Genomic DNA, 11,605 nt, shown 5'->3' with positions numbered 1-11,605 from the left:
CTCTCTCTCTCTCTCTCTCTCTCTCTCTCTCTCTCTCTTTCTCTCTCTCTCTCAGAAAGCCTGTGTAACGTTTGTACTTCGTCCGTTTATCATTTTCCACTTTGCACTTAATTATCAAAATTTTACTTCAAGTATTTCATTTAGAATTTCAATTATCTCACCTTCCACATTTACTTCTTATTTTTTATATTTTTAATGTTCAATGATTAATTTTCGTTTTAATTATATTTCCCGATCGCAAAATATTTCGTTTAGAAACAATTCGATTTATTTTTCCTTTTTTTTATTTATATATATATATATATATATATATATATATATAGATAATCGAAATGATATAAAATAAAAATGCATGATAAGGTGAGTTATTCTTTTTCAAGGTCTATTATAATCAACGTTGATACCGTAATTGTTTGATAACGTTGAATGGGTGAATGAAAAGGTAGAAAAAATGTTCTCGTTAATAATACGATTTTATCCTTAACCTGGAAAATTCCGATTCGATTAATTTACAAGCCAACGATTAGAATAACGAGCGGGTTTAAGAAATAATCATCGTTCTACCTCGAACAGTGATTGCATTCTCTCGCTTCCGACGATATTCTCTTTCTCTGTCGTCTTTTATCGATCGCTAAATAGTCCCTGGAATTTGATCATTTCCATTTTATCAGACTCGAAAGGAATGACCACAATTTAATAAAGAATTTCGTATTCTACTTCGTTAAAATAATTAAATCTATTGCTCGAATGAAAACCGTTCGTTTATGTTTTTCACGTAGTTAAATTTCATAAAAATATTCTGACAATTTCATATGTAATTATAATAAATTTTCTGACAATAGTCTTGTTTATTCGTACATATACTCAGCTGTTTAATTTTAATCATAAATATAATAAATATCGAATATTGAAATTTTTTAAAATATAGAATATCTGAAAAATAAATATTATCATTAATTACAATATTAATTAATAATACTACTATATAATAATAAAGAGAATATCGAGGAAAGATATATATATATATATATATATATATATATATATATATATAGGGAGAAAGAGAGAGAGAGAAATAAGAGGAGAGTAGAGAAACTAAAAGAAAAAAAGAAAGAGAGATAAAAAGCAAATGAAACATATTATCCAGAGTATCATACGTCATAATTACAGAAGACAAACATATATATTCGTCTGAAATAAAAAATGTACGAATATTTTAATTGAAATAACTCTCGTCGGATTCCATCAGTAAATATATGCATACGCACATAAATATATGTGTGTGTGTGTATATATATAAAAATGTAATGAAAATGTTCATAAATAGAATATCCTTTTCATAACTTTATCCAACGCATAAAAACATTATTACTATAACTACACAAGGATATTTCGTTTTGGTAGGATATCACTATCGTAGAAAGACGCTCTCGTAGTAGGATATCCTCCCCCATTATACAAGGACTCTTCTTCTCGTTGTAGGATACTTCCACGACATAAGAACACTCTGTGCTATAGTAGAACCTAACCATAAGGATTTTACAACTTGAATGCTTAAAACATTTATGTCATTGAGAAAAACGAAGGTAAACTAAATGACTAAACTCGCAAATTGTTTTACTGCTTTAGACTTCGGTATAACGACGGGTCGACAGGAGGCGAAATATCCCTGTGCCTTTGTCTTCAACAGCAACGAGACTCGCAACGGTACGTTTGCGTCGCCAAACTATCCAGGATTATATCCACGTGATACCGAGTGTCACTACTTCTTCAATGGCCAACCAAACGAGCGTGTGCATCTTCATTTCCATTTCTTCGACGTCGAAGGAGTATTACCGTAAGTTTTTTCATTATCAAAGTTGATAATAACGTATAAATAAATAAATAAATAAATATATATAGTACAATAAAATATAGAAGATTATTTTATATTAAATATATGATATTGTTATTGTTAAATAACAATATGTATTATATTGAATATAAGATAAATATATGATATTATATTATATCATAAATACACTTATAAAGCAAGTAAAATAATAATCGAATAATAATAACATATATATACGTATAAGATCGAACGTTTCGTAGTAAAAGATTAATTAAAATGATAGAAAAATTATAAAAATGAATAGAAAGATAGAAACCGAGAGAACTTTTCGTATTGTCGAATCACGTCTTAACAGCTTCGCGTCTTTTCAAGAACTGGCTTCTCCGTTCACCTTCTCCTTTGTCCTTTCCATCCGATAAGAAAACAAATATCTAACTCTCCTATTAACTAAGTATACGCTTACACGTAAATACATGTAGACACACTTGTAAACATATTCGTATCGAAACAATGTTTCGAAAAAATTTTCGGGATTTTACGTGATGATGTCACGAGGAACAATGAGTCATATGTACGTACGTATCTACAGAACTCGCACAGACTTGTACAGACTCGCACGGACTTCACATCTCAGAAAATTGATTTCGCACGTACGTATATATATATATATATATATATATATATATATATATATATAAATAATTTAGTTAAGTAAGATAAATTATAAAAGAATAACTCGATGAATGTTAATCATCTAAGGTACGATAAATGCGTTCTTATAATAATCGTCTTTCGAAGTCCCCTTTCATAAGGATCGCTAATAACCTTTCACAGCGTTAGTTCGAAACTAGGCCAATCGACTTATCTAGCGTCATTCTTAACGTCCGACGTTGGTGTAGTACCTGTCTATCGAACTCTCCCCGGAGAAGGAAATAAAACTGCTTCGAGAACCATTATATAAGGTTAAAAACGTACGCATCGATCCTGTTCGCTGCATCGACCGAGCTTTAAGACGCACACGTATACCAATTTATCTTTAAATCCAACTGGATTTTCAATGGCGTTTTTGAGCTTATTAAAAATTCGATTCTCATTCAATGTAATCTATTTTCAACTCAAAAAATATGTATATACGTGTGTGTGTGAAACGTAGTATAGACGTAAAAAGTATTAAAAAAAAAAAAAAAACGTAGTAATATTCTCGATAATAATTAAGGCCGAGCCGAGTTGAACCGGAGCCGGACCGGATTGGACCGGATTGGACCGATATAAATGTGGGAGATGACAAGGGGTGAATCAGCCTACTAACATTAATACTCTAACTTACGTTAAGCCGATTGTTAGGTTACGCGTAAGAGGGTTATCACCAACACAAATTTATACGTCGTTGTGATAAGCGCAATACCCTTGTTACGCTTCTAGTTCATATTTTGTCCATATCTGTCGACGAAGTCAAACACGCTTCAAGCAGAAGTTAAGCAGCCTTAACTTCCGGAATAATCATTAACAAGAATATTAGCAATACGTCATACTTTGTGTGTGTGTGACTGTGTGTAGGTACGGGTATGGGTGGAAAACCCTATGAAAAATTTAAGAGAATCAGACTCGATACGTGAGAATGTGTACATAGAAAGTTCGTCGATATATGTGTCCTCGACGATAGCACGCTCTTAATTGGATCGTATTAAATCTACGGGATTATCAATTTCCTAACTATACTGTAACGATTCGTTCATTATCGAAATTCACTAATTAACGATGTTTCCCCGTGGCTTTTCATTCGATTTCCTAATCGTACGATACGTTGAAACGTTGGTACTAACTTTTTATCTAAATTTTCTCTCGATTTTCCATTCGATGTCCTTCGGTCATCAATGTTATGTTAATAATTATTATTATTAATGAGTTATCAATAATACATTCGATTGGAATTATAGAATTATTTCAAATCAGGACAAATTTCGAAAATGCGGATGTGTGCGTGTATATATATGTATGTATGTATGTATGTATGTATGTATGTATGTATGTATGTATGTATGTATGTATGTATGTATGTATGTATGTATGTATGTATGTGCGTGTGCTTACGTCGAGAAATCTAAACATTTCTTTTTGTTACTCTAGAATAATTCTCCAAAGGATCGTCGACAAAAAATTGTAGTCGTAAATATCGTGAGACAAATGAGAGTTCAATTAGTGTAAGTGCACCATTGGGTGTTACTTAATCGTATTTCGTCTCGTAGATTCAGTGTTCTTTCTCGTAAACAGAAAGAGATATATGTTGGTAAAAGAAATGAGCTGCAGAAAGAAAGGAATGATCCATTGTTCGAATAGCATGTCTCTTTTCGTCTGACAAAGAAAAAAAAAAAGAAGAAGAACAAGAAAAAGAAAAAAAAATAGAAAAAGAAAGTAATGAAGAATTATTTCGTTTGAAAGGAATAGCACTAGTAAAATATCATTATTGTTATAGTGATCACAATACTATATAAAAAGCTTCATTTTTTATGTTTTTAAGAACCTAAGAAATACAACAAGGTATATATGTATATACGTGTATGTACTTAAATCAAATACGCCATAAATCCATTCGCGATAATAGCCTCATCGATTCAAGTATCGATATTTCTTTTCTCAAGCTCATACCATTTATGCTTTCGATGGATGTACATTTTCGAGAATGTCGGAGGATACGTGTAAATCTTACTTATCCGTACTATTTATCTAGCAAAATGTTTCCTCTTTTAGAAAGAGATAGAGATAGAGACAGAGAGAGAAAGAGAAAAAGAGAAAGAGAAAAAGAGAAAGAGAAAAAGAGAAAGAGAGAAAAAGAGAAAAGGAGAAAAAGAGAGAATACTCGAACATGTACGAATCATCGAGTTCTTTGTTTTCGAACGAGTTAGCCAATTTAGCTGTAGGTTATAATTCTTCTTTCTCAAGAGTAATATTACTTCCAACTGCAACGAAAATTCTTACTTGTTCCCGAGCAAGCATTGCTATTTCGATACGATTTCTACCTAAATAGTAGTAACAGGTATACGAAGTATTGTATATGCCAGGAAATTACATGCCGAGAAAGAGAGAGAGAGAGAGAGAGAGACTGTGAGTGAATTTGCGAATTTGAATAAAAGATATGTACATACATACATGAGAAATAGAAAGAGAGGAAATATACAATCTTCTTACATAAAAGATGAGTTACGTCCATCAGATCTTTGCGTCTAGATTTCACCGATATTGTCTTATTTTATTAGTCTAACAATAAATAGACGATATAAACTTTATATATATATATATAGTTACGAGTTATTTACGAGACACATTATCGATTTATCGTTTCTTTTAGTTACGACCGTCGCGATACGAAAGCCTTAACGGAACTTTAAATTAAAAAGCTATTTTCGTCCAAGAAAATATTTATTGCTTTCAGTTCAATATATTTATCGATTTATCATATTCGTTTATTGGCCGTTTTTTCTCGATTATTAAATATATTCCTTTCGTATGATACTTTTATTAATAATAATTAGAAAATAATTTTACGAATCTTTTATTCATACTTTCAACTTCATATGTAATTTCGTACATATACCTGTGTAACAAATAAATACGTGTTTGACACATGTATGTTTCTTTAATAGAAATTCATTAAGAATGCATTTAATAGCGTGTTAATGAAAGCCGGAAGTTGAAAATGTTTTCTGTGCTTTATTTTTCTTTTCCCTTTTTTTTCTATTTTATCTAAACTTTTTAATTAAATACGCCCATTCGACGGTCGCGAAGTTACAAATACTTTTTTTCTCGTTTTGTAGATAGCAAAGAAAAAAAAGGGAAAGAAAAGCGAACGTAAAATAAATTACGAGAAAGGTTAGCTTGCTCATTACCATAATTACGACTTACAGATAACAACGATAGGCTGTTTAGGGTGAGAGAAAGAGAAAGGGAGGGTGGGAGAGAGAGGGTGTGTAAGAGTGAATGAGAAAGAAGATAGAGAATGACATAAGAAAGAAAAGAGAAATAAATCGGATTTATCGAATCCCATGTCCTTATGTGTTCGTTCGTATAATACGTACGAAGCTTTAAAAGTTTCTGATTAGTGAAAATAAATGATGAAATGAGAAAAAGATAGGACGTTCTATGCACGTATACATATTAAAATTATGTTCACGAAGATCCAAGATTGGATTACTTATGGGATTGCCGTTCTATAAGCTATAAAAGCAATTCGGGAACAGCCCAAGGAAGTATACGAAGAAAAATTATGTTGAATTTCTCTTGGATGGGTTTCCCTATAAGGTGGCTTTTCGTTTTCGAATCATTCGACATAAATTTAAACAGGAACGTATCCGCCATCATTCTAAACATTTTTCATCGCGACAAGGACATTGGAAACGCGTTGAATGTAATTTCTATCCTGTTTTTTTTTCTTTTTCTTTCTTTTTCTTGTTATCGAAACTTTTATTTAACTCGTGACTTATTTATTTAACGAACGAGAAAGATTATCTCATCGTTTCGTTTTCTTAGAAATAAAGTTCGCGAGAAGAAACATACAAGAAAAAAAGAAAAACAAGATCGAGAGAGAGAGAGAGAACGAAGGTAGCGAGTTCGTGTCCTCGTGTCTCATTTCTATATGTACGTGTATATATATATGTATGTATGTACGTATGTATTTCGAAACAGAGGTCGTACGTGACTTTCAGAATGACAGCTCGTTATTAGAGACTTTTGCGACGTGGAAAGAGTCAAAGTAACGAAGTTAACGATGTCCATCGCTAGCCCGTAGACTCTGCAAATTGGATATAAACGATATTTTGTTAAAAACGATCGAATGGCGAAGCGTCTATGTAAAATTGAATCATTTCGAGTGTGATTCCTTCACACATACACACATAAACTAATGATAATATATATATCGTGTTTTTTTTTTTTTATTTAATTTCTAATAACAATCGATAAGAGAGATTATCCATTAAAAATTGTATTAACTGACTTTATAATGATATAGAAATAATTTTTTGGATTCGATTATGCAAGAAAAAAAGAAAAAAAGAAAGATCAAATTAAAGTTGAATTATTATCGAAGAAGTAAGTGCAAATACCGAATCGAAAGGATATATTACGCAACGTAAAAATACACATTCGGTTGGTGATAGGAGAAATCGATAAAACGTTCCTGCGACTACTGGCGACGGTGGTAACGAGGGTCGTCGACTTTGCACGAGTATAATAACGCTCGGAAAAATATGTACGTTCCCTACCTCCTTCTCGCTTCGTCCTGTCGTTCGTGTCGCTGCATTACACCGTAATGCCAAACAAATCCGTAAGAATTTGCTGCATGCACACAGGGAGAGAAGTATAGTTAAAAGAATATACTTTTTTTTCGCTTATATATACATTTTTTTTCTCTCGTATTTCTAAAAAACAAAAAATAAGAAAGAGGGAAAGAAAAAGAGAAATAAGAAAAACAATAAAAATTTTCTAATTGCAAACGTACAATGGTGGCGTGAAAAAACATGTTCCACATTTTTTGTCTCGCTTTTTTTCTTTTTCTTTTTATTCGTTTTTTTCTTTTTTTTTTTTGCTTTATTAATTTATATCTCTAAGACAAAATAATTAATTTCAGTCAGAAGATAATTAATCAAGAAGATTACAGATACGAGTTGGATTTTCGAGAAATATTATGTCTATTTTTGCACTAGATATACACACACATACGCAAACACACACACACACATATATATATATATACCTATATAATATAAAGTGTCTAGATTATGTTCTGTATTTACGGAATAGACAGCACATTTTCTGCGCGTATGCGGTATGCAATGGACCGGTCGATGATGAATGTTGCTCGTAATACCTAATGTTCCGTGTATATATACGATCACGTAGCGCTTAAATCGAAATTAAATTTTCGCCTGGTTGCTGGCGGTGATAGTGCTGCCTGAGAGAAAGTTAATCCGTTTATTACGAGTTTTGCTAATGCGAGTTAGAAAACATATTCTTTCGTTTTGTTAGAATCTTTCTTTTTCATTTTTCTTTTATTTTCTTCTCTTCGTTCTTTTATTTTTTCGTTAACTTTCTTTAACGTTTCTAATTACGCTTCATAATGTTCGAGAATAATTAACGAGTGAAATAGAGAGAAAGAGAGAAAGAGAGAGAGAGAGAGAGAGAGAGAGAGAGAGAGAGAGAGAGAGAGGCAAATTCGTGGAATCGAAAATGCGTTAATTAAAAATGAAATTTACTGAATACGAAACGCTAATAAATATCTAAGTTTTATTGACATAATCTCTGTTGTAGATATTTTCGATAGAGAGAGATCCGTTCGTTAGTTAAACTTATTTTTAAGCATATTCTAAATATTAGATATATTTAATAAATGACGAATAAATGTGATTTATTTTTTGATGAAATGCATGTGCACACGTGTGTGCGTATATATATGATTTTCAATTTGGATGGAATATTAAAATATCGTCATTGATTTTCTGTTTCAGGTGCGAAGCTCTGACAGCGAGTGACTTCGTTGAATTCTCGAATTATATGGCGAAAGATCGAAAATACTCGAGACATTGTGGTCAGATGAAGGAATTCGATGTTGACAGCGATAGAAAGTTCTTTCGTGTAACCTTCAAAAGTAATGATCGATTAGACGGCACGGGTTTTAATGCCAGTTATGTATTTTTGGACGAGGAGGAGAATTACACAGTGAAGGCACCGACGAACGAAGCTATTCTCATACGATGTAAGAAATCCTTTATTTCTTAATTCAAGATATTAGAAAAAAAAAAAGAAAAAGAATTTAAGAACGAATTCTCGTAATAATTTTCGCGGATAACAAAAAGTAGATTTTTTCTACGAATTATTTTTTTTTCTTTTTATCTTTTTTGCTCTTGATAAATACTACTTGATTTGAAATATATTTTCATCTATGCTCCGTCAAAATAATTAAGAAATTTCTAAAGAGAGTACTCTCGAGAAAGAAACGATTAACGAGATTCGATTATATTATTATAGAAATATTGAAAATATTCAATCTTCGAAACTGAGAACTTAATAATCACTTATCATTGTCATCATTATTGTCATTACTATTGTCATATCATTATTAAATCAAAATATACTTTTCGTGAATTAGGAGAGATAAGCTCGATTAATTATTAATAGGCAATGCTAATTAACGCTAGTCATTTAGTAATCGTTTCCTATTAAACGAAATCGAGATCGACGCTTTGTCATTTACTAGTCACATGTGTGTTTATATGTCTACGTGTATGCGTGTGTGTTTGTGTGCTCTATTTCAAAACGTTTCCTTCACCACAACCTTCATTATGAATTTATTTAACAATTTACATGATGATGTAATTAATGCTTCAAAGGCCCCGGAGAATTCGTTATAGACATATCTACATACTATTGGCTACAATAATCGCTTCGCGAAATACCTGTAATTTTAAGAGCACGATTCCATCAAAGGGAATATTGACGGAGTTCACTATCCAAAAAGAGTGCATTCCCTTTTCCTTTTTTTTTATTTTATTCTCTTATTCTTTATTATCAAAGAAATACAGTAGAGTACGATTACTTTGATCCTTTATTAAGCGTAAAACGAATTGGCGTTACGCTTTTATCGACGATTTTTAACGATGCCCATTCGCTTACCGCAGCAATTCTCGTTTCATCTAAAGAAGCAATATTTACTTTTTTTCTTTCTTCTAATAGTAATAATAAAAAAGAAAAAAAAGTTAAAAGAAATGAAAAGAAAAAAGAAAACAAAAAATAATTATCATCGTCATCCTCCCTCTCTCTTGATAGATTTTATTCGAATAAAAATAATAGTTATATACTGTGTTAAAATTGGTGGTAGAGGAAGAAGGAATTTAATCGCAGAACAATCTTTGCGAAAATCGAATTCGTAGGTAGGTCTTGAGAAACAATCGACGTGTGAAAGTTTACGGAACAGTTTACGAACTAACAAGAAACACATAAAGATAAAGATAAAGAGAGAGAGAGAGAGAGAGAGAGAGAGAGAGAGAGAGAGAAAGAGAGAGAGAGAGGATAGTGCCAGTGAGCTTGAGTAGGCCGCGAAATACAAGAAAATCCAACAATGGCAATTACCTTTCAGTTCGCTAAAGCGTTGTCTCAACTACAAGTAATGAAATTACCTTGCTCCTGCTTTCTCGTTGTTTCGAAAGCAAGTTACAAGTAGAACGCGTGGCTTTGAAGAGAGTGCATGGGAGAGAGTGAGAGAGTAAGAGAGAGTGAGTGAGTGGGTTTGAGATCAGGGAAAAGCGTATAGTACATGGTAGAGGCGATAATATCGTGAACCACAGTACCTCTTTCTTCCCCTTCCCACTCCTCGCTCCATCCAGAATGTACACCACATTGTTGACTACAATTTCAATATCAGAGAGTCGGCGTTATTACGCTACGATATGTTTTCGAGGAAACTTCCTTATAATTGTTTAGCCATCGTTTATAACTTTTAACCCGATGAAATATGAAATAACCATTATAATTTCCTTTATCCAACTTTATCCGACTTACATCATTCTTTTTTTTTTTCTTTCTTTCTTTTCTCATTATTCTTCTTGTTCTGTCTTTGTCTTCTTTCCCCTTTGGCAAATGTTAACTCGAGAAAATCACGCTTTACTTTCGTCTTAGTCGTCGTCGTCGTCGTCGATTTGATTTCGTTATTAAATAATATTATAAGCAACATTTTCGAATGTCGATTGATATATTTATCTTTATGGAAAATGTTGAAATGTTCGAATGAATATTAATATGTTATTAATTTCTAATGAATTCATGGCGAGAATGCGTCATATACGATTTTTATTTTATATACTTGTCGACAACAAATCGAGTAGGAAGATGAATGAAAATGAAGGAAAGATTAATTATCTCTAAGTACGATTATAATCATGACGAGTAATGCTGGTAATGCGGACGATGAAGTCGATCAGAGTACTCTCTGTTGGAAACGATGAAACTTGGCGAGGAATTTGCTTTAGAGATGAGGTAATGATACGTGAGAGAGCGCGCGTTATCGAGGACGCTCGAAACTAAACGGCAAGTTTCTCTGTCCTTTTTGTTAAAGGTACCACGGTACTCCTGTTCCTTACAAGTTGTCTTCTCTTTGGCCATACCTCGCCTTAATCACGATCGGCAACTACTTGTGGAAGGGTTTTGGCTCAATTTACAACGAACTAAGAACATGGAGAGATCGAGAGCCATCTCGAAGTCAGTCAGAATCCTAAACCGTTCTACTACAAAATTACGAGCATCATCATCAACAACACCCAGTACCACTTCGCAAACCCTCAGGAGTGTCTCGTCGCATCGAAGAATGTGCCTGTTACTGCTCCGTTTGTTTGCGTCAATGGAATTGCCGAAGGGATAGACATCACCGACGAACGACGAAATCTATTATCTTTCGAAATAAGATAACTTCGCTCTCACAGATATCTTCTGTATATGCATATACATACATATATATATATATATATATATATATATATATATACACACACATATAATTTGTATGTATGTGTTATATTTATGCTATGTTCATATATAATCCTATACATTATACAATAACATTTGTATATATGTATAGTTATATATACATATACATACATACATACATACATACATACATATATATATATATATATATACACACACACGTACATAGCGTTCTAATAAGATACGACGTCCGTTCAAAATATATCCAAGTCATACGATCGCTCCCAAGAAGAGAGAGAG

At 32.3% G+C, this 11,605-nt stretch overlaps 1 protein-coding gene across 1 annotated transcript in view; it reads left to right on the top strand.

The window, feature by feature from the left end:
* Positions 1–11,403, top strand: part of LOC122633821 (suppressor of lurcher protein 1) — a 277,955-nt gene extending 266,552 nt beyond the window's left edge. The window contains exons 11-13 of the mRNA XM_043822220.1: positions 1,630–1,837; positions 8,335–8,582; positions 10,938–11,403. Coding sequence (XP_043678155.1) covers positions 1,630–1,837; positions 8,335–8,582; positions 10,938–10,996 — 515 coding nt within the window. The 3' untranslated portion in view covers positions 10,997–11,403. The remainder of the gene's footprint in view (positions 1–1,629; positions 1,838–8,334; positions 8,583–10,937) is intronic.
* The last annotated feature ends 202 nt before the right edge of the window (positions 11,404–11,605 follow it).

Source organism: Vespula pensylvanica, chromosome 13 (assembly GCF_014466175.1).
Source record: "Vespula pensylvanica isolate Volc-1 chromosome 13, ASM1446617v1, whole genome shotgun sequence".
NCBI lineage: Eukaryota > Metazoa > Arthropoda > Insecta > Hymenoptera > Vespidae > Vespula > Vespula pensylvanica.
The sequence above is the reverse complement of the archived record's forward strand: the minus strand, read 5'-3'. Positions and strand labels throughout refer to the sequence as shown.